A 24,835-nucleotide genomic window follows, 5' to 3' on the forward strand; every position below is an offset into this window, starting at 1 on the left:
CACCTCCCGCTCAGGTCTAGGCAGAGCATTGCATGCTGGGACCTGTCATTGCTGGGGCACACACCACCCACTCAGGTCTAGGCGGAGCACTGCATGCTGGGACCTGTAGACTCTGGGGCTCACACCACCCGCTCAGGTCTAGGCGGAGCACTGCATGCTGGGACCTGTAGACTCTGGGGCTCACACCACCCGCTCAGGTCTAGGCGGAGCACTGCATGCTGGGACCTGTATACTCTGGGGCTCACACTGCCCGCTCAGGTCTAGGCGGAGCATTGCATGCTGGGACCTGTAGACTCTGGGGCTCGCACCTCCCGCTCAGGTCTAGGCGGAGCATTGCATGCTGGGACCTGTAGACTCTGGGGCTCACACCACCCGCTCAGGTCTAGGCGGAGCACTGCATGCTGGGACCTGTAGACTCTGGGGCTCACACCACCCGCTCAGGTCTAGGCGGAGCACTGCATGCTGGGACCTGTAGACTCTGGGGCTCACACTGCCCGCTCAGGTCTAGGCGGAGCATTGCATGCTGGGACCTGTAGACTCTGGGGCTCGCACCTCCCGCTCAGGTCTAGGCGGAGCATTGCATGCTGGGACCTGTAGACTCTGGGGCTCGCACCTCCCGCTCAGGTCTAGGCGGAGCATTGCATGCTGGGACCTGTAGACTCTGGGGCTCACACCACCCGCTCAGGTCTAGGCGGAGCACTGCATGCTGGGACCTGTAGACTCTGGGGCTCACACCGCCCGCTCAGGTCTAGGCGGAGCACTGCATGCTGGGACCTGTATACTCTGGGGCTCACACTGCCCACTCAGGTCTAGGCGGAGCATTGCATGCTGGGACCTGTAGACTCTGGGGCTCACACCACCCGCTCAGGTCTAGGCGGAGCACTGCATGCTGGGACCTGTAGACTCTGGGGCTTACACCACCCACTCAGGTCTAGGCGGAGCATTGCATGCTGGGACCTGTATACTCTGGGGCTCACACTGCCCACTCAGGTCTAGGCGGAGCATTGCATGCTGGGACCTGTAGACTCTGGGGCTCACACCACCCGCTCAGGTCTAGGCGGAGCACTGCATGCTGGGACCTGTAGACTCTGGGGCTCACACCACCCACTCAGGTCTAGGCGGAGCATTGCATGCTGGGACCACGGGCTGCATTCTAGATCTCCGTAGGTTGTGTTTGCTGCAATGACTGAGTGCCCCGGCAACTAGATCTCTGTTTATCCAGCTTGGGTGCAGTTTGGGCAGCAGCAGGGCAAGATTCCCCTCAACTAACTGCCTGGCCACCATGCCACAACTCTGCCCTAGAGACATCAGCCTCTAGGGCCCAGTCAGTCCCACACCCCACTGCTGGCCAAGCTGACGGCTGCAGCCGCAGTTGTATGAGGCAGCCTCCTGATCAGGGCTCAGACTGGGATGGGCTTGAAATTGCACTGGCCGCCATGGCTCCGCGGGGCTGAAGGGTGAGCCTGGCTACCAAAGGCCAGTCGTGAAACCAAGGCGGTGGGTCAATGGCCGTCCGTGGATATGGCCTCTCTTTACACCGGGGATCTCAAACTCGAATCACCACGAGAGCCACATGAGGACTAGTACATTGGCCTGAGGGCCGCATCACTGACACCCGCCTGTCCCAGTTCACCCCTTCCATGAGGCCCCGCCCCTGCCCCGCCTCTTCCCACCCCTGCCCCGCCCTGCCCCCATTTCAACCCTTCCCCAAATCCCCGCCCCTGCCCCACCTCTTCTCTGACTGCTCCCCTGAGCACGCAGCTCCCCGCTCCTCCCCTCCCTCCTGGAAAGCACAAAGCGCCGCCAAACAGCTGTTTGGCAGTGGGAAGCGCCTGCAGGTAGGCAGAGGAGCAGGGACACAGCACGCTGGGGGGGGGGGAAGGGGAGCGGGGGAGGGGAGCCTGGTGGGCCACAGGAAATAACTCTGGGGGTGCGGGGAGCTTGGCGGGCTGCAGAAAATAACCCCTCGGGCCGCGTGTTTGAGACCCCTGCTTTACACAGAGACCTGTGGCAGGGAGTCTGGGTGCTACCAACACTAATGCAGTAATCACGGTCCTCTGCTCTCTCCCATCAGGGTGGCTCAGGTGAAGCAGGGACGCTGTGTTTCTACCATAAGAACAGCCACACTGGGTCAGACCAATGGTCCATCTAGCCCAGTGTCCCGTCTTCCGACAGTGGCCAATGCCAGGTGCCCCCAGAGGGAATGAACAGAACGGGGAATCATCATGTGATCCACCCCCAGTTGCCCATTCCCAGCTCCTGGCAAACAGAGGTTAGAGACACCATCCCTGCCCATCCTGGCTAATAGCCATTGATGGACCTATCCTCCAGGAACTTATCTAGTTCTTTTTTGAACCCTGTTATAGTCTTGGCCTTCACAACATCCTCTGGTAAAGAGTTCAACAGGCTGACTATGCATTGGGTGACAAAATACTTCCTTTTGTTCGTGTTAAACCTGTTGCCTATTCATTTCATTTGGTGACCCCTAGTTCTTGTGTTATGAGAAAGAGTAAATAACACTTCCTTATGTCCTTTCTCCACGCCAGTCATGATTTTATAGACCTCGATCATATCCCCCCCCCCTCCCCCGCCTCTTTTCCAAGCTGAAGAATCCCAGTTTTACTAATCTCTCCTCATACGGAAGCTGTTCCATCCCCCTAATCATTGTTGTTGCACTTCTCTGGACCTTTTCCAACTCCAAAATATCTTTTTTGGGATGGGGTGACCAGATCTGCACATAGTATTCAAGGTGTGCACGTACCATGGATTTATATAGAGGCAGTATGATATTTTCTGTCCTATTATCTCTCCCTTTCTTAATGATTCCCAACATTCTGTTTGCTTTGTTGACTGCCGCTGCACATTGAATGGATATTTTCAGAGAACCATCCACAATGACTCCAACATCTCTTGAGTGGTAACAGCTAATTTAGACCCCATCATTTTGTATGTATAGTTGAGATTATGTTTTCCAACTTGCATTACTTTGCATTTAGCACCATTGAATTTCATCTGCCATTTTGTTGCCCAGTCACCCAGTTTTGTGAGATCCCTTTGTAACTCTTTGCAGTCTGCTTTGGTCTTAACTACCCTGAGTAATTTTGTATCAACTGCAAATTTTGCCACTTCCCTGTTTACCCCTTTTTCCAGATCATTGATGAATATGTTGAACAGCCCAGGGCCCAGGACAGACCCCTGGGGGACACCACCATTTACCTCTCTCCATTCTGAAACTGACCATTTATTCCTACCCTTTGTTTCCTGCCTTTAAACCAGTTACTGATCCATGAGAAGACTTTCCCTGTTATCCCATGACAGCTTACTGTGCTTAAGAGCCGTTGGTGAGGGACCTCGTCAAAGGCTTTCTGAAGATCAAAAGTACACTATATCCACTGGATCACTCTTGTCCACATGCTTGTTGACCCCCTCAAAGAATTCTAGTAGATTGGTGAGGTATGATTTCCCTTTACAAAAACCATGTTGACTCTTCCCCAACAAATCGTGTTCATCTAGCCAACACACAAAGCCCAGAATTGCAGATTCGCCGCTGTGTTTACAAACGATAGTTGTGTGTTTCATTGACCAGCTACTGAGATGGAAAGCCCAGTTCAAAGTCACGATTGAGCCATAACAGATAAAGTTGTATACTCAGAACTGGCTTTCAGCCTTTACAAGGGAGGGGTCACAGAACAGTGAGCCACATATTAGGGTCCCCCTGTGAGGGAAGGGGTCACAGAGCTGTGAGACTCATATGGGGGCCCCCATGCGAGGGGAGGAGAGTCACATGGTGGGGTGTGCGAGATGCAGGTTTTGGGGTCCTCTCTGTGAAGGGAGAAGACAGAGGACAGCAGGTCAGAACCAACAATCGGGGCACCCCTTTTTGGAGGTCCAGACAGCAGAGGCCCATTAATGACTCACGGGGGGAGCATTAGCGTCAATGGAGCACTGCACCCCCATCTCCATTACCACATGGGGGGCTGGACCCCATCTCCGGGGGACCTCAGCCCATCCTCCACTCTCACCAGCATCCTCTTTCCCCCTCTCTTCCCGTAGGCTGCGGGTTGCTATGGCGATCTGGCAGGGTGCAACCTCCCCAGGTTCTGCCTGTTTGGGACTCACCCCCCGACCTGTCCCATGCCCTCCCCCCTGGCCTCACCTCCTGGTCCTCTGGGTCTCCCCCTACCCCTCCACCACATCAGCCTGCAGGAAAGGAGGAGGAGGAAGGAGAAAGGACAGCTGGGAGCACAGAGATCTCCTCTTGCCCCCACTTCACCCCCCAGCCCCCTAATTCCATCTGCACCCAAATCTTCTACTGCTCCCCTGACCCTCCCAATCCCCTTTCACACACACCTCCGATCCCTCTCCTCCTTCCTGTGCTGCTCCCCCATTTCTTGCCCTGGCTCCCTGGAACTCTTCTCTTCGCTGTGTTTTGTATCTTGGGGAGGGCCAGAGATCTCTGGGGCGTGGGCCCCCGTCCGAGGGGGGTGCCCAGCCCGGAGTGGAGTGCGTTACCTGTCGCCGACGTACAGAGTCCTGTTGACCTTCAACATGCGCTGGATGTGGAGTTGCTCCGCCCCGCTGCCATCCAGGCTGGAGAAACGGCTCAGCCCGCTGCCCACGAACACCGAGTAGTGCTTCACATCTGCCAGGGGACAGCAGCGCCCGCTAGCTCCCCTCTTCAACAGCACCCCCGCGCTGCCCTCCCCGCCCCTGGACCCACTGCGCCAATCCTGCCCAGATCAGGGGTGAGCTGAGTTCTGCAGCCCCAGCTGAGCCAGGGGTTCTCTCCCATCAAATCGGTTTGATTGACTGGTCAGGAGCGAGGCTCTGCCCCCCAGCTCTGCCGATGCCCCCCAATCCCGACCTGAAGGCACCCCCATCTTTGGCTTGGAATAGCCTCCCACCCGCCCCTCGCTCTGCCAATGACCTGCAAAGCAACCCCCACTGGCATGCCAATGTATCTGCCATGCCACATGCCGAGTTGGACGCCCCTCTCCCACTCAGCTGGCGCAGTTCCTCCCTGCTCAGCAGGACTGGCCCCCTTGCATGCCAGTGCCCCACCCGTCCAGTACCAACGCAGCCGCCCCACGCCAGGGCCACCTGCTCAATCGGACGCATCCTGCCTGAGCTCCAAGGCAGCTTCCCCCTGCGTCCCAGAGCGGCTGCCACCTGCACTCCGATGCAGCCCCCTGTCCTGTCAGCGTCCTGCCGGGCAGCCCCCTGTGCTCCCCTGCATCTGCCCCGAAATGGGACCCGATGTTCAACATGAAACCGGAGGGGCGGTGGGGGGGAGGAACCCGCACTGTAAAGGTGCACAGGGTTGGCTGAGGGCCCCTCTGGGCCAGCTTGGCACCAGACTGTGCCCCCCCCCCAACTCTTCCTTGCCCGGCCCCCCTCGCTTCCACAGTCCCTCACTTACAGTCTCCGGGGGCCAGGCTAATGGGCCCGGGCTCTTCCGGGAACGCGGCCTCGGCCGCCCCCCCCAGCAGCAGCAGGATGAGCAGGGCACGGGGCGGCGTCATGGTCTCCAGGAGGGACGGGCACCCTTCACACCTGCGGTGGCACAAGGAGAGAGACGGGGGTGTGAGAGGCAGGGGGCGCAGGGGTGGTCAGCAGCCAGCAGGGGGCAGGCAGAGAAAACCAACCCCCCCTTCTGCCCCCACCGGCTCTGTACACCCCCTCCCCACCCCCAAAAGGCGAGAAGGGGACCGGGAGGGAATGTCTGGCCGTTTCTGTTTCAAAGGCGCTAATGAAAGCAGCTGTTTGGCCCCATCACGGCCCGCCACAGGGGGTGGGGTGGGGGCACGGCTCGGGTTTCCCCCTGCCCAGGGGGCCAGTGAGGCGGGGGCTAGGGGGAGTCAGACAGACGCTCCCCACCCCCACTCGGCTCCATTACTGTTCGAGGGCCCCTTCTGCACTGAGCTCTCGGCTCCTGCCTGGGTCCCCAGGATAGGGGAAGGCGGCATGGGGCTGGGGACCCTGGGGTTCAAGCCCCAGCTCCGGCAGAGGAGTGATCTCGGGGTTAGAGCAAGGGGGCTTGGGAGCCAGGACTCCTGGGTTCTAGTCCCAGTTCTGCCACTGACTCATGGTGCGACCCCAGGCAAGTCCCACCCCCTCCATGCCTCAGTTTCCCCCTCTGTGCCAAAATGGTGGTGACTGGGAACTGCCCTGTTATCCCGGACTCCTGTGCTCCCAAAACACCAGCCCCACTGCCAGGCACCCCTCTTGGCAGCAGCTGAGCAGCGTCCCATCCCTGGGGGAGCCTGAGGCTGGCTGCCAACCCTCCTCACTGAGGGTGGGGCATTTGGAGGCCTGGCTGGGAAACTCACTGCTCTTCCCGGGGCCCTTGATCCCAGACCAGAGCACAGGCTCCCTGGCGCACCGCGAGGGCTGGGTGAGGGGGCTTGGGGCAGAGGCTACTGGGCAGGGGGCCAAGAGCTGCTGTCTTTTTCCTATGGAGGATGCCCTGGGTGGGAGGGGATTGTTTCTTTAAAGGGTGAAGGAAAGTGGGTCATTCCCAGACGAAAGAATCCCATATATGCTGGGAAACGCTGTTCTTTCCAAGTCCCGCTCAGCCCCCTCTATCCATCCCCCATCCCTCGCTCTCCTTCCCTCTCCTCCACTTCCCCCTTCCCTCTCTCCCCTGCTCCTCTGTCATCCAACCCCCTGCTCTGCTCCCAGCCCTCTCCTCCGATCTCCCCATCCCTCTCTCTCAGGATTGATGGGCTCAGAGGAGGACCACAGGAAACAGGAGAATTTGATTTTGCAGAGACAGCATGGAGCGGACGGCCCTGGGGGCCTCCTCCCTGGCATCCTTCATCATGCAGCGCAGGCTGCTAGCCCCTCCAGGTTTGGCTAGCAGAAGCCTCCTCCCCTGAGCACCAGGCACCTCCATGTGCACAAGTGTGACCCTCACCCCCTGGGGCTGGATCAGAACTGAGCACAAGGAGTCCGGAGCCACTGGTCAGCCAGCACCAGGGAACGCGAACCCCGTGCAGGTGGCTCGAAAAGCCTCCCCTGCCTCCCCCTCCCTGTGCTCCCCAGTGTCGCGGGAGGGTCTCTCTGGGTTTGGGGATTCAGGGGGAAGCTCTGGCTGGGTTGCCAAGGCCCTAGTGTTCTCCCACCCAGGCACTAAGCAGGGGTCATTTTAGACTTTGCTCAAACATTTCAGTGGCATAAATCAACATAGAATCATAGAATCATAGAATATCAGGGTTGGAAGGGACCCCTGAAGGTCATCTAGTCCAACCCCCTGCTCGAAGCAGGACCAATTCCCAGTTAAATCATCCCAGCCAGGGCTTTGTCAAGCCTGACCTTAAAAACTTCTAAGGAAGGAGATTCTACCACCTCCCTAGGTAACGCATTCCAGTGTTTCACCACCCTCTTAGTGAAAAAGTTTTTCCTAATATCCAATCTAAACCTCCCCCACTGCAACTTGAGACCATTACTCCTCGTTCTGTCATCTGCTACCACTGAGAACAGTCTAGATCCATCCTCTTTAGAACCCCCTTTCACGTAGTTGAAAGCAACTAGCAAATCCCCCCTCATTCTTCTCTTCTGCAGGCTAAACAATCCCAGCTCCCTCAGCCTCTCCTCATAAGTCATGTGTTCCAGTCCCCTAATCATTTTTGTTGCCCTTCGCTGGACTCTCTCCAATTTATCCACATCCTTCTTGTAGTGTGGGGCCCAAAACTGGACACAGTACTCCAGATGAGGCCTCACCAATGTCGAATAGAGGGGGACGATCACGTCCCTCGATCTGCTCGCTATGCCCCTACTTACACATCCCAAAATGCCATTGGCCTTCTTGGCAACAAGGGCACACTGCTGACTCATATCCAGCTTCTCGTCCACTGTCACCCCTAGGTCCTTGTAGGTGAGTGACAGAGACGGGCAGCGCACGGGGACAGCCACGCAACCTCCCTTCCCCCCAACACAACCCACTGCCGAGACCCCAACACAACGCCCCATGACACAACCCACTGCCGAGACCCCAACACAACCCACTGCCGAGACCCCAACACAACGCCCCGTGACACAACCCACTGCCGAGACCCAAACAGAACCCACTGCCCAGACCCCAACACAACGCCCCGTGACACAACCCACTGCCCAGACCCCAACACAACGCCCCGTGTGACACAACCCACTGCCCAGACCCCAACACAACACCCCCTGTGACACAACCCACTGCCGAGACCCCAACACAACGCCCCATGACACAACCCACTGCCGAGACCCCAACACAACGCCCCGTGACACAACCCACTGCCGAGACCCAAACAGAACCCACTGCCCAGACCCCAACACAACGCCCCGTGACACAACCCACTGCCCAGACCCCAACACAACGCCCCGTGTGACACAACCCACTGCCGAGACCCCTACACAACGCCCTGTGACACAACCCACTGCCCAGACCCCAACACAACACCCCCTGTGACACAACCCACTGCCCAGACCCCAACACAACGCCCCGTGACACAACCCACTGCCGAGACCCCAACACAACCCACTGCCCAGACCCCAACACAACGCCCCCTGTGACACAACCCACTGCCCAGACCCCAACACAACGCCCCGTGTGACACAACCCACTGCCGAGACCCCAACACAACGCCCCGTGTGACACAACCCACTGCCGAGACCCCAACACAACGCCCCGTGTGACACAACCCACTGCCGAGACCCCAACACAACGCCCCGTGACACAACCCACTGCCGAGACCCCAACACAACGCCCCCTGTGACACAACCCACTGCCCAGACCCCAACACAACGCCCCGTGTGACACAACCCACTGCCGAGACCCCAACACAACGCCCCGTGACACAACCCACTGCCCAGACCCCAACATAACCCACTGCCCAGACCCCAACACAACACCCCGTGACACAACCCACTGCCGAGACCCCAACACAACGCCCCGTGACACAACCCACTGCCCAGACCCCAACACAACGCCCCCTGTGATACAACCCACTGCCGAGACCCCAACACAACGCCCCGTGACACAACTCACTGCCCAGACCCCAACACAATGCCCCCTGTGACACAACCCACTGCCCAGACCCCAACACAACGCCCCGTGACACAACCCACTGCCCAGACCCCAACACAACGCCCCGTGTGACACAACCCACTGCCCAGACCCCAACACAACGCCCCGTGACACAACCCACTGCCCAGACCCCAACACAACGCCCCGTGTGACACAACCCACTGCCCAGACCCCAACATAACCCACTGCCCAGACCCCAACACAACACCCCGTGACACAACCCACTGCCGAGACCCCAACACAACGCCCCGTGACACAACCCACTGCCCAGACCCCAACACAACGCCCCCTGTGACACAACCCACTGCCCAGACCCCAACACAACGCCCCGTGTGACACAACCCACTGCCGAGACCCCAACACAACGCCCCGTGTGACACAACCCACTGCCGAGACCCCAACACAACGCCCCGTGACACAACCCACTGCCGAGACCCCAACACAACGCCCCCTGTGACACAACCCACTGCCCAGACCCCAACACAACGCCCCGTGTGACACAACCCACTGCCGAGACCCCAACACAACGCCCCGTGACACAACCCACTGCCCAGACCCCAACATAACCCACTGCCCAGACCCCAACACAACACCCCGTGACACAACCCACTGCCGAGACCCCAACACAACGCCCCGTGACACAACCCACTGCCCAGACCCCAACACAACGCCCCCTGTGATACAACCCACTGCCGAGACCCCAACACAACGCCCCGTGACACAACCCACTGCCCAGACCCCAACACAATGCCCCCTGTGACACAACCCACTGCCCAGACCCCAACACAACGCCCCGTGACACAACCCACTGCCCAGACCCCAACACAACGCCCCGTGTGACACAACCCACTGCCCAGACCCCAACACAACGCCCCGTGACACAACCCACTGCCCAGACCCCAACACAACGCCCCGTGTGACACAACCCACTGCCCAGACCCCAACATAACCCACTGCCCAGACCCCAACACAACACCCCGTGACACAACCCACTGCCGAGACCCCAACACAACGCCCCGTGACACAACCCACTGCCCAGACCCCAACACAACACCCCCTGTGACACAACCCACTGCCCAGACCCCAACACAACGCCCCCTGTGACACAACCCACTGCCCAGACCCCAACACAACGCCCCCTGTGACACAACCCACTGCCAAGACCCCAACACAACCCACTGCCCAGACCCCAACACAACGTCCCGTGACACAACCCACTGCCGAGACCCCAACACAACGCCCCGTGACACAACCCACTGCCCAGACCCCAACACAACCCCCCCGTGACACAACCCACTGCCGAGACCCCAACACAACCCACTGCCCAGACCACAACACAACGCCCCGTGACACAACCCTCTGCCGAGACCCCAACACAACGCCCCCTGTGATACAACCCTCTGCCGAGACCCCAACACAACGCCCCCTGTGACACAACCCACTGCCCAGACCCCAACACAACGCCCCCTGTGACACAACCCACTGCCCAGACCCCAACACAACGCCCCGTGACACAACCCACTGTCCAGACCCCAACACAACGCCCCGTGACACAACCCACCGCCGAGACCCCTACACAACGCCCCCTGTGACACAACCCACCGCCCAGACCCCTACACAACGCCCCGTGACACAACCCACTGCCCAGACCCCAACACAACGCCCCGTGACACAACCCACTGCCGAGACCCCAACACAACGCCCCGTGACACAACCCACTGCCCAGACGCCTACACAACGCCCCGTGACACAACCCACTGCCCAGACGCCTACACAACGCCCCGTGACACAACCCACTGCCCAGACCCCAACACAACGCCCCGTGACACAACCCACTGCCGAGACCCCAACACAACGCCCCCTGTGACACAACCCACTGCCCAGACCCCAACACAACACCCCGTGACACAACCCACTGCCCAGACCCCAACACAACGCCCCGTGACACAACCCATTGCCTAGACCCAAACACAACGCCCCCTGTGACACAACCCACTGCCCAGACCCCAACACAACGCCCCGTGTGACACAACCCACTGCCGAGACCCCAACACAACGCCCCCTGTGACACAACCCACCGCCCAGACCCCAACACAACGCCCCGTGACACAACCCACCGCCCAGACCCCAACACAACGCCCCGTGACACAACCCACCGCCCAGACCACAACACAACGCCCCGTGACACAACCCACCGCCCAGACCACAACACAACGCCCCGTGACACAACCCACCGCCCAGACCCCAACACAACGCCCCGTGACACAACCCACCGCCCAGACCCCAACACAACGCCCCGTGACACAACCCACCGCCCAGACCCCAACACAACGCCCCCTGTGACACAACCCACCGCCAAGACCCCTACACAACGCCCCCTGTGACACAACCCACCACCCAGACCCCAACACAACGCCCCGTGACACAACCCACTGCCGAGACCCCAACACAACGCCCCGTGACACAACCCACTGCCCAGACCCCAACACAACGCCCCGTGACACAACCCACTGCCCAGACCCCAACACAACGCCCCGTGACACAACCCACTGCCGAGACCCCAACACAATGCCCCGTGACACAACCCACCGCCCAGACCCCAACACAACGCCCCGTGACACAACCCACCGCCCAGACCACAACACAACGCCCCGTGACACAACCCACTGCCGAGACCCCAACACAAAGCCCCGTGACACAACCCACTGCCCAGACCCCAACACAACGCCCCGTGACACAACCCACTGCCCAGACCCCAACACAACGCCCCGTGACACAACCCACTGCCCAGACCCCAACACAACACCCCGTGACACAACCCACTGCCCAGACCCCAGCACAACGCCCCGTGACACAACCCATTGCCCAGACCCAAACACAACGCCCCCTGTGACACAACCCACTGCCCAGACCCCAACACAACGCCCCGTGTGACACAACCCACTGCCGAGACCCCAACACAACGCCCCCTGTGACACAACCCACTGCCCAGACCCCAACACAACGCCCCCTGTGACACAACCCACCGCCCAGACCCCAACACAACGCCCCGTGACACAACCCACTGCCCAGACCCCAACACAACGCCCCGTGACACAACCCACCGCCCAGACCCCAACACAACGCCCCGTGACACATCCCACCGCCCAGACCCCAACACAACGCCCCGTGACACAACCCACTGCCGAGACCCCAACACAATGCCCCGTGACACAACCCACTGCCCAGACCCCAACACAATGCCCCCTGTGACACAACCCACTGCCCAGACCCCAACACAACACCCCGTGACACAACCCACTGCCCAGACCCCAACACAACGCCCCGTGACACAACCCACTGCCGAGACCCCAACACAACGCCCCGTGACACAACCCACCGCCCAGACCCCAACACAACGCCCCGTGACACATCCCACCGCCCAGACCCCAACACAACGCCCCGTGACACAACCCACTGCCGAGACCCCAACACAATGCCCCGTGACACAACCCACTGCCCAGACCCCAACACAATGCCCCCTGTGACACAACCCACTGCCCAGACCCCAACACAACGCCCCCTGTGACACAACCCACCGCCAAGACCCCTACACAACGCCCCCTGTGATACAACCCACTGCCCAGACCCCTACACAACGCCCCGTGACACAACCCACCGCCCAGACCCCAGCACAACGCCCCGTGACACAACCCATTGCCCAGACCCAAACACAACGCCCCCTGTGACACAACCCACTGCCCAGACCCCAACACAACGCCCCGTGTGACACAACCCACTGCCGAGACCCCAACACAACGCCCCCTGTGACACAACCCACTGCCCAGACCCCAACACAACGCCCCCTGTGACACAACCCACCGCCCAGACCCCAACACAACGCCCCGTGACACAACCCACCGCCCAGACCCCAACACAACGCCCCGTGACACAACCCACCGCCCAGACCCCAACACAACGCCCCGTGACACAACCCACTGCCCAGACCCCAACACAATGCCCCGTGACACAACCCACTGCCCAGACCCCAACACAACGCCCCGTGACACAACCCACTGCCCAGACCCCAACACAACGCCCCGTGACACATCCCACCGCCCAGACCCCAACACAATGCCCCGTGACACAACCCACTGCCCAGACCCCAACACAACGCCCCCTGTGACACAACCCACTGCCCAGACCCCAACACAACACCCCGTGACACAACCCACTGCCCAGACCCCAACACAACGCCCCGTGACACAACCCATTGCCCAGACCCAAACACAACGCCCCCTGTGACACAACCCACTGCCCAGACCCCAACACAACGCCCCCTGTGACACAACCCACCGCCCAGACCCCAACACAACGCCCCGTGACACAACCCACCGCCCAGACCCCAACACAACGCCCCGTGACACAACCCACCGCCCAGACCCCAACACAACGCCCCGTGACACAACCCACTGCCGAGACCCCAACACAATGCCCCGTGACACAACCCACTGCCCAGACCCCAACACAACGCCCCCTGTGACACAACCCACTGCCCAGACCCCAACACAACACCCCGTGACACAACCCACTGCCGAGACCCCAACACAACGCCCCGTGACACAACCCATTGCCCAGACCCAAACACAACGCCCCCTGTGACACAACCCACTGCCCAGACCCCAACACAACGCCCCCTGTGACACAACCCACCGCCCAGACCCCAACACAACGCCCCGTGACAGAACCCACCGCCCAGACCCCAACACAACGCCCCGTGACAGAACCCACCGCCCAGACCCCAACACAACGCCCCGTGACACAACCCACCGCCCAGACCCCAACACAACGCCCCGTGACACAACCCACCGCCCAGACCCCAACACAACGCCCCGTGACACAACCCACCGCCCAGACCCCAACACAACGCCCCCTGTGACACAACCCACTGCCCAGACCCCTACACAACGCCCTGTGACACAACCCACTGCCCAGACCCCAACACAACGCCCCGTGACACAACCCACTGCCCAGACCCCAACACAACGCCCCGTGACACAACCCACTGCCCAGACCCCAACACAACGCCCTGTGACACAACCCACTGCCGAGACCCCAACACAACGCCCCGTGACACAACCCACTGCCCAGACCCCAACACAACCCACTGCCCAGACCCCAGCAAAACACCCCAACACAACCCACTGCCGAGACCCCAACACAATGCCCCCTGTGACACAACCCACTGCCCAGACCCCAGCAAAACACCCCAACACAACCCACTGCGAAGAGCCCAGCACAACGCCCCGTGACAACCCACTGCACAGACCCCAGCACACGAACACTACACTACAGACACAACCCACTGCAGAGACACAACCCCTTGCTCTGACAGCAGCACAAACCACACGGGACACCCCAAACGCACAAAACGCACCCTCCTATGTCGACACACAAGCCTTCCCCCCACTCCTTTCTCAGTCACTGTGGCCCACACCGCCATCCTGCCGGTCGCTCAGGCCCATAACCGGCGTGCCATCTTGGATCCAGACCTCCCTCTAGGGCCTCCCACCCAGGCTGGGGAAGATTCTCTCCGGGGACCATCTCTGAGATCCGGCCTCTCTCATCCATCCCCGCAGCCGAACCGCTCATCCAGCCTCTCATCATCTCGCATCTCGATCGCTGCGCCATCCTGCCCTCTGCCCTCGACACACGTGATCTTGCCCCGCTCCGCTCCTTTCACAATGCGGCTGCGATGATCGTGGCTCTGACCAGGTCACTCCTCTCTTTGCATCCCCTTCGCATCAGACACAAGCCGCTTGTCTTCCCCCTTCACGGCTCTTCACCACCTGGCCCCACTGACCCATTGGCCCTTATTCACTGTCGAGATGTCAACTCCTGCCTCCGATCGGCCCACGCGTTACATCTCCAGACAAGCCCCTTTGTCACTGGGCAGGCGTTCCCCGTAAACATCCACAAAATCCTTTCAGTCCCGCCACCAAACCTTCCTTTGCCCTGAGGCCTGCACGAAACTAGACAGCAGTTCGGCGGCTGGGACATCCGGCCACCTTGCTGACCCGTATCGTATCATTGGTTTCCTCGTTTGCCCATCTGTCTGTCTGTACCTGTTGTCTCTTGTCTTAGACTGGGGCAGGAGCTGTCTTTTTGTTCCACGTTTGTACAGGGCTGAGCGCAGTGGGATAATAAATAATAACTCGCATCATTCCAAGGCAATATAGTGAAACACCCTCTTCACCCCCAACCTAAAGCGACAGGCACTGCACAGACAGAACAATACCCCCCGCAACCACCAAGATACACACTGACACTGCCCACACACAGCCACAACGCCAACCCAAGAGACACGCAGTGCACAAACACAACCCCTGCACACTCCACTCCCGTACACACACCGCAGACCACAGGCCAGATAGGTATGTAAGGGCACACACATACACACACAAAAACACCAGGCAGATGCACCACTCCACAGGGACACCTTCGTCTGGGGTCGCATCCTGGCTGAGCGTAACTCCCCAGAGCCGCCCGGCGCGGGGGCCATGTTACAGATGAGGGTCCTGCCAGGGCACGGCCTCGCGTGGGCCATCAGGCGCTCGGGTCTTGCTCCAGGGCGACAGAGGAAAGACGCACAGCGCAGGTAGGCAGAAAGACAGAGGCAGCTGGGGAGGAAGAGGCTCTTGGGCATCCACTGGGCTGCGGATGGCACCTGGGCCGCGAGATCCTCTCCCCAACAGACAAAAGGCTCCTATGCTGCCCTGGTGCTCTGACTACGAGGAGAAACTGGCGAGGTGTGACAAAGGACAGGCCCTGCTCTCCAGCGGTGACCCTTCTGCCACTGGCTTCGCAGCCTCCTGGGGCCCTGAGGGAGAGGTGATCGTGGGCCGTGGCAGTTCGGGTTGCTGCTTCCCCAGGCGATGGGGAAGAAGGACTGGGATGCAGGTGATGGGAGGCTGGAGAGATGAACTGGGTGAGGGAGGGAGAGGGAATGGAAGGGTCTAAGGGTCCCATCAGCACAGCATCCAGGCGGTGAAGCAGGGCGTGGGTTTGCCCCGTGGCAAGCAGCTGGGGTGGGGTGATGGGAAAGTGAAATCTATACACCCCCTCCGCCCCTACACCTGCCCCCACTAACCCCCCACTCCCCAGTCCTTCCATGTACACACACGGCCCACCGCATGGAAACATACATCCGTCCCACTGGCCACCCATAAAGACACACACACACCACTCTCTGGGCACACAGACACTCCCCCACAACTCCATACACATGATCCACTCTTTCTATACACACCCCCCCCACTCTCTACACAGAAACACACACGTGTGCCAGTCACATATACCGCCTCCTCTATACACACTACTCTCTGCACCCTCTACAAATACATCACCCTCTCAACACACACACACACACACACATATGCACACACACACAGGAACACGACCTCAAGTTTTGTACATTCTCAGCTTTCCCCACCGGCCGCCTACAGTGCCCATAAAACCCCGTCCCTTGCAATCGTGGCGTGATGTAACGTCGAGGGACCCAAGCCAAAACCCTGCATCCCAACATGCTCGAAGCACAGCCAAGGACCCACACGTTACATACCCCTCTGGCCCCTAGGAAACACCACCCCTGCCTGAACACCTGCTTCTGACACTGATTGCCCGACCCACTAGAATTGCTCACCGCTTTCACAGCAGCACCCAGTTCCATTGCTCACTCTTACGGCATCATTTAGTAACTAATGCAGCTCAGAAATTAAGAGCTAATGTGGAGGATTAATAAACATACTTATGGAGAGTTAAAAAAAGGAGAAAAAAATACAGGGAGGGATGAAGAGAGAGAGAGAGAGAGACACAGCAGGTAAAGAAGCAAGAATGAAGCCCCCACTTCCCATCACCCTAGCAGGGGCCCATCCCTGGAACTGCCCCTGCCCCAGAGGCTGCGTTGATTACAGGGCAAGCCATGCTGGCTTCCACTCCCCTCTGCCCAGTTCATTCCAGCATTCACTGGCATTCCAGATTAATTGCCAGCTGGTTCTGAGCTGCAGCTTAATGCCCACTGCAGGCAAAACTCATGCTACCCAATTTAGACGGACAAGAGCCATTAGCCTTTATGTGGAGACCTCTGATGGCTTTCCACAGGGAGGGCTTGGGTCATGTGGCCCCTGAACTAAGCATCTGATGGGATGAGCTCCCAACATAGCCCCAGGGGGCTTGAGTTCCTAACGAGCCCAGCCCCAAATCTGTCACAATTGAGCGTCACAACAGAGCACTATGGAGAATCCGGCCCCACGAAAACGAGGCAGGAAGGGATACAGAGAAGCCAAGCCGTGTGTATCGAAGAAGCATCAGCTTGGATTTCCTGAACAAAATCTTTTATTAAACCTAGACGAGATGTCCCGAGGTGGCAAAGATCAAAGCAGCTTCCAAAAGCCGCTGCTCTCTTTTCTCACTTAAGGTGAGTAAATACAGGTGCAGGTTACACTGCTGGTTGCAACATTGTGCCTATCATCTTTTACCTTTTCCAGGGCCTTTTTAGCCAATGGGAAGACAGCAACGCACACAGGTACTCCACAACTGTGCGTGCTAAAGAGGAAAGGTTAAAAACACAGGGCGTGTTTAGTCTTGAGAACAGAAGACTGAGGAGGGACCTGATAACAGTCTTCAAATACGTTAAGGGCTGTTCTAGAGAGGACAGTGATCAATTGTTCTCCATGTAGGCAGGACAAGAAGCAATGGGCTTAATCTGCAGCAAGGGAGACGTTAGGAAAAACTTTCCAAATCTCAGGGGAGTGAAGCTCTGGACCAGGCTCCCAAGGGAGCTTGTGGAATCCCCGGCACTGGTGGTTTTTAAGAGCAGGTTGGACAAACCCCGTCCGTTCTAAAAGTCTATGAATTAACTCTTCCCTTGCTGGTGCAATGGAAAACCTCAAAAGTTCCTGATACATTTGGACGAACGTTGGCCGAGCTTCTCCACTGGGAATCTCCTGAAGATTCCCCACAGCCCTACCTGGTTTTGTTTATCGAAGGTATGTATCCGGCCCCATTACAGTAGTGTCTGAGCGCCTCGCAATCTTTAATGCTTTTATCCTTACAACACCCCTAGCCCTTTGTTACAGATGGGGAACAGAAGCACAGAGAGGCTAAGTGACTTGACCAAAGTCACAGGGGAAGTTTGTGACAGAGCAGGGATTTGAAGCTGCGTCTCTAAATCCTCGGCTAGTGTGCCAACCACTGGATCATCCTTCCTGCCTCATCCAATAATCCTGCTGCCTTTCGGATCAGTGGGAGCAAGGAAGCCAGGGAGAGATATTTTCTCATTGTAACCCAAAGCTGCTTTGTGCTTGTTTCTTGTCTGAAATGCAATCAGATCGGGATGTACAGAGTGTTGGAAAATCAATTGAAATACACTGGAGCCTACAACAGACGGCTTAACTCCCCCTCCCCCCGCCTTCATTCCCCTCTGCAAGAGCCGAACCTCCTGGGGGTGAAAGGCTCCCTCCGTGTCCCATCGGAGCCATTCAGCCAACTGGCGGTAGCTCTCTGGAAGCAAGAGCAAATTCACCAGGCAAGTCTGGGGCTGCCCCAAACTCAGGGTACGGGGGAAGCAGAAGGAACTGAACCCAGGGCCCTTGGCTGCTGTCCAGTTGCTGTAATTAACAAGTAAGCAACAATTTAATTGATTAGTCAATTTCATGTAACCAGCGAGCTGAGACTCTGGTTAAATCAAAACGCCTTCTCCCCCCTGTGTCCTAGGCAGAAGAAGCCATCAAGGGTGAAATTGCACAACAGCCCCTGAAATACCATGCTGTGACCACCACCCCCAGCCCTTCCCTGGGGGGAGAAAGAGGATGCAGGAGTGGGGCGCGGAGGAGACGCACCTAGAAAGTTCTTGCAGCTCAAACTGCAACGGGGCATTGGGCAGAGGGATTTTAGGGGTGGACAGATGCCCCCCCCCGCTCCCCCACCCTGTCTTTGCGGTTCCTCTAACACAGCAGGAGGCATTTGCTAAGATACAGGCTGCCTCCACACCGTGTGCTTCCCGCAGCGAGTCTGCCCGGGCGGGGCCCCTGGGGAATCCAGGGGGGCCCTGCACCCCAACTCCGCAGTCAGACATGGCTCTCAGCCAGCTGGTAAAACAGAAGGTTTATTGTTCGACAGGAACACAGCGTAGAACAGAACTTGTTAGCACAGAAATCAATGACTTTCAGCCAAGTCCATCTTGGGGAGTCCTGGGCCAGGGCTGAGGTCTGATGACTCCCGTGGGAGGAAAGGAAAATGCTATATTTCAGCCCCTGGGAGTCTCCAGCCAGGAGACCCAAGTGCGTCCCGAGACCTCTGCCATATCCCAGCCCTTGCAACCTCCAGCACCCCAAGAGCTAATTCTGGCACCTTTGGTACTGCCCAGCGCCAGCATCCTTCCTCACGTCGAGATCTGGATGCAGGCCACCATGTACTGCACCCTGTCACCTGTGCACCTCCTCTGCTGTTAACAGCCGCCCTTCCCTTCACTCCCACCTCCCTGTCTTCCCTCCCCCTTCATTGTCTTCCCGACTGTCCAACGCCCTGCCCCGAGCCCTCCTCCCCTGCCACGCGGGGACGTTAAGGATACGGGCGCCCGTGACAGGCAGCGAGAAGGAACCGGCGTAATTAGAAATTAAAGCTGCCTCTTCTCACAAAGGGGTCTCCAATACAGGACTCCGGGCAATCAGCCAACTGAACACGGAGTCGATATTTCACCCCCCTCGCAAGACAGGCGGGCTTCCCAGCTGGGATGTGTGAAGCAAAGCCAGCCCTGGCCACTCACCTCCCGAAAACAGCCTGTCAGCTCCTAACAAGCAGCACGCAGGGCTACCAACCCTGCCGCCCCCAGGCGCTAGGAATGACCCGAGAGGGGAGGGACAGAAGGGCTGACTATGAATATTACTTAGGAGATCATTGTGATTAATAGAACATTTCGATCCCTTGTCCCCGTCGATTAGTCGGGTATCATTTGGGACAGTCCCCGTATGGAATTATATCACAGAGGCACACACAACCAAGCTAGCCAGGGCAGGACTGCTGCCTACAATCTGGCTTATAGGAACTGCCAGACTGGGTCAGCCCCAGAGACCTTCTATTCCTGTATCCTGTGTCCAATATGAGCAGGAGCACCTGTTTCAGGGAACGTGTGAGAACCCTGTAGCAGGCAGTTATGGGATAATCTAGGGGAAATTCTCCTTCTCCCATTAGTTAGAGGTTGGCATATGTCCTGGAGCAGAAAAGTTTATATCCTTTCAAATACACTTATTTATTCATTTACTCTCATAACTCTGGATGTTCTCATCACCTATATAAATGTTCAGTCCCATGTTAGAATTCTGCTAAGCTCCTGGCTGGAATGGGATCTGGTGGCCATGAGTTCCACAGGCCAACTGTGTGCCGTGTTCAAAAAGACATTTTTGTCGATCACTCTAGGCCCAGCTTTTCCAGTGCTGCTCGTCTGACGTCAGATACTTCAGAGGAGGTTTTCAGGAAGTGCTGAGCATCTGCACCTCTGAAAATCAGGCCCCTTTATGGGCTCTGAAGCTGGGCACCCAAAATCACTAGTCACTTTTGAAAATCTTGAGCCCTTCTTTTTACTCTCCTGTGCAATGGGGTTCCCAGCCCTTCCCTTGGGGACATGAGCCTATAGCCTCCTTCAGTTCAGCATCAGGATGTTTTTCGTGTAATACTCACGGGAAGGGAAGATGGTCCAGTGGTTAGGGCAGCTCTCCGGACTAGGGAGACCTGGGTTCAAGTCTCTGCTCTGCCCCAGACTGTCTCTGTGACCTTGGGCAAGTCACTCATGGTATGTCTACACTGTGGGGTTTTAAATGCCACCCCTGCCCATCCTCCACACTTGAAGCCCTTACGGCTGCATTGATTCAGAGCTGGCATGCTCCTCTGGGAATGGGTATGTTGAACTGTGACCTGTCCCCCCTACTCACCTACCCTGCAGAGTGGAAGTAGCAAAGGCACTGGGGCCTGGCCACAAGTCAATAGGCTCCCACTGTGCCTCAGTTTCCCTTGTGTAACATGGGGACAACAACACTGCCCTATGTCACACGATGAATACGTTATGAGGTGCTCAGATACTAGTCATCCCTAAGCACTCTAGAGCATCAGATTCACTTCCCCCAGCCATGCTCAGGCTGCTAGGCTTTCGTTTCGGATTGCAGATCCTCTTTAATGTTTTACAAAGGGGGAATTACGAGCCGTCAGATGGAGGGTGACACAGTGCGGTATATTTTTACATACCATTTTGATGTACCCAGGGCTGTAAAAGAAACTGAATTAATTCTCCAAAGCGTCCAGGGTTGACTTTAAACATAAAAACATGTGAACGAATCCCCAGTGGAATTCACAACGCAGCTCCCAGCACCATAAAAACCATGGTGCTTCATTTGCATGCCAATTATTTCCCCCTTTGTTATCACGACCGCATCTCAAAGTTTAAGTAACAACTTAAAAAGAGATGGCCTGGCACGAGGTCTGACCTGCCTTGTTTTCATCTTCTGTCTCTTTGCAAAGTCTGTGCAATTCAGGATGTGAATTTCTCCCCCCCCCCACCACCACGAAGACACAGCTTCAGCTGCTCTTTTTTTAAAAAAAAATTTCCATTAAAAAAAACTAACTAACTGACAGGTGCCTGGACATCATTACAATTCTGCAATAACAACGCAGAGCCCCTCTGCTCTGTGCAGCCGGACAGTGGTAAACTAGGACTCAGAACACAGATCGTCCAAGCAACGGGATGCAGAGTGCAGCTGTCCTTGAGCTATTCTATACCAACAAACCAGGACGCAGGGCCCAGAATTTAGGAGCAACCCTACCCGAACAAACCAGCAAAGTAGAAGAAGAAACAAACTGAGAATTGGGGAATACAAAGAGATTTCAGACTCATGTTTCCAAGGGGTTATTATTCTGAAGAGGATAAAAAAAAGGAGTGAAAACGTGGAGCTTTCTAATAACGCGAGATGCTCCGATGGCATTTGCAGAAATACAAAAGCTGCCCCAGAAATAACTCCGTGCCAAACCGTTGAGCCCTTGCCAGCTTATGATTGTTTCCACGTGACGCTCAAATAGCCAACATCTGGAGCTGGGAAAATTTCAGCCTTTTCCCACTGCTTCTGGGGGCTATGGAGCCTTTTGTCTCTGGCTCACCAGTTCAAACGCACCTTGGGCATGAATGCCAGTCGTGTCTGGTGGCTGCTTGGAGCGTGTAGCTGTTCTCAGTCTGGTATCTAGCAGGCCCCATCAGCTTTTAACAGAATCACAGGACTGGAAGGGACCTCGAGAGGTCGTCTAGTCCAGTCTCCTGCGCTCATGGCAGGACTAAGTATTATCTAGACCATCCCTGACAGGTGTTTGTCTAACCTGCTCTTAAAAATTCCCAATGACGGAGATTCCACAACCTCCCTAGGCAATTTATTCCAGTGCTTAACCACCCTGACTGTTAGGAAGTTTTTCCTAATGTCCAACCTCAACCTCCCTTGCTGCAATTTAAGCCCATTGCTTCTTGTCCTCTCCTCAGAGGTTAAGAAGAACAATTTTTCTCCCTCCTCCTTGTAACAACCTTTTATGTACTTGAAAACTGTTCTCATGTCCCCTCTCGGTCTTCTCTTCTCCAGACGAAACAAACCCAGTTTTTCAAAGCTTCCCTCACAGCTCATGTTTTCTAGACCTTTCATCATTTTTGTTGCTCTCCTCTGGACTTTCTCCAATTTGTCCACATCTTTCCTGAAATGTGGCGCCCAGAACTGGACACAACACTCCAGCTGAGGCCTAATCAGCGCGGAGCAGAGCGGAAGAATTACTTCTCGCGTCCTGCTGACAACACTCCTGCTAATACATCGCAGAATGAGGTTCACTTTTTTTGCAACAATGTTACACTGTTGACTCATATTTAGCTTGTGGTCCACTACGGTCTCTGTTTCTGTACGGTACCCAGAAGCCTCTGCCATTGAGCGGTTGATGGGGCCTGTTAGCCAGGAGGCCAAGATCCGAATGAGCTGGAGCGGCTGAATTCCCCTCTCGTGCCCGGAACGGGGAGTTTCAGGGTTTAGAACTCAGGACCGCCTGGCGCCCGGCCCTCTGCTCGGATCACTGCCCCACCTGTGATTCTGGCTCTGCCCAGCCCGGGGGGCGTGAGCACAGAGGCTCCCTGATGGGGGATGCTTCGGGAGGCGGGGCAGCACCAGCCGCAAGAACAGAGCAAGTGGGAGCTACGCCCTGCTGAAGCGCCAGGGGCAGGAGCTCGGGGACAGTCTCCACAGGGGAAAGCACCTGCCGGTGGGTCAGAGCGAGGTGGAGCAAAGCTGCTGCCTGCTTGAAAGCCGATCTGACTCATTAAAGCAGCTACTGAAGCAGCGCTGGTGTCAGACACACGCTCACACACCTACTTGCACACACACTCACACACGCACATTCACTGTTCACATGCATGCACATAAACTCCCACTCACACACATTTGCACCCCCACATTCTCCCACACACTCACCCATGGATACCTGCACTGACATGCGTGTTCATGCACACGCACTTTCTCGCAGACACACATTTGCACACATGCACACACTGTCACAGACGTGTACACACCCACGCGCACCTACAACTATGCACATGTGCGCACACCCACACGACCCCCCCACACTCCCACGCCTACATTCACACGCACAAACTCACACGTTCTCATGCACACTCGCACACCCGCTCACAGGTGCGCACAGCATGTGTACTCCTGCTCACATTCGCACATGGATCCCCTCCCCTCACACACATACAGTGTCTCACACACTCCTGGGAAACTGCAAAACTGCCCAGCTCCCTTTGAGCAGCCAAAGGGGGCAGGGAGGTCCATGAAAGCTCTGGGTCTGGGCACTAAAGGCTGGCGGCATCTCTTCCCCGTGTCTTTACCAGATTCCTTTCCCTGCATCACCCCTTTGAAATCGGCTTGGCAAACAGGCCGCGCAGTTCATTAGCGGCTGCGGTTCGGGAGGGAGGGAAGCGGATGGATTTCGAAGCACCCGGAGAAGAAAGGAGCGGAGGAGATGAAAGGAGCATTGGCCCCAGGGCCCTGATCCTGTGTTCTCCCTGTGCAGAGGGGGAGGGGGCTTGGATCAGGCACAGCCAGCCCCTCCCCTGGCCGAGCACCTGCACTGGGGAGATGGGGTCACACACACCCAGGGGTGCATCAGCACCCAGTGAGGGGTCTCGCCGGGGCAAACAGCCTTCTAGGGAACACAACCTCCACCCCAGGCCAACACACACAACGCAACACCCACCCCCTACCCACCTCAGCTCAACACGTTCACCCCACAACACCCAACCCGACTACACACAACCTCCCCACCCCCAGCCCAACATACACACAACTCCCTCTCCACAACCCAATACACACAGCCCCGTAGAGTCCCACCCTGGCCCAATATACACAACCCCCACTCCAGCCCAATATATATTCAACCTTCCCAACCCAATATACACAACCCTCCCACCTGCCATGCAAACACGCCCCACTCAATAAACCCAGAAAAACATAACACAACGCCCATGCCTCACACACCACAAACACACTCCGTCCGAAACAACTCAAAACACCCCCACAAGACTTAATGCCTCCCATAACACAACACGCATGCCTTGTTTAGCCTCATGTAACACACACACACACTCAATTCAAATGGACACTCAATTCATGCCTCACATAACACATCCCACGCAAAACACCCCACACCTTCCACACAGCCCCCGTT

General features: G+C 57.3%; 1 protein-coding gene across 1 annotated transcript in view; it reads right to left on the bottom strand.

The window, feature by feature from the left end:
• Nucleotides 1-24,835, bottom strand: part of SEMA6B (semaphorin 6B) — a 92,532-nt gene that overhangs the window by 28,963 nt on the left and 38,734 nt on the right. Inside the window, exons 2-3 of the mRNA XM_077841934.1 lie at nucleotides 5,420-5,553; nucleotides 4,513-4,642 (exon numbers count right to left, since the gene is read on the bottom strand). Of these exons, the coding sequence (XP_077698060.1) occupies nucleotides 4,513-4,642; nucleotides 5,420-5,522 (233 nt within the window). The 5' untranslated portion in view covers nucleotides 5,523-5,553. The remainder of the gene's footprint in view (nucleotides 1-4,512; nucleotides 4,643-5,419; nucleotides 5,554-24,835) is intronic.

This window comes from Eretmochelys imbricata, chromosome 25, assembly GCF_965152235.1.
Source record: "Eretmochelys imbricata isolate rEreImb1 chromosome 25, rEreImb1.hap1, whole genome shotgun sequence".
NCBI lineage: Eukaryota > Metazoa > Chordata > Testudines > Cheloniidae > Eretmochelys > Eretmochelys imbricata.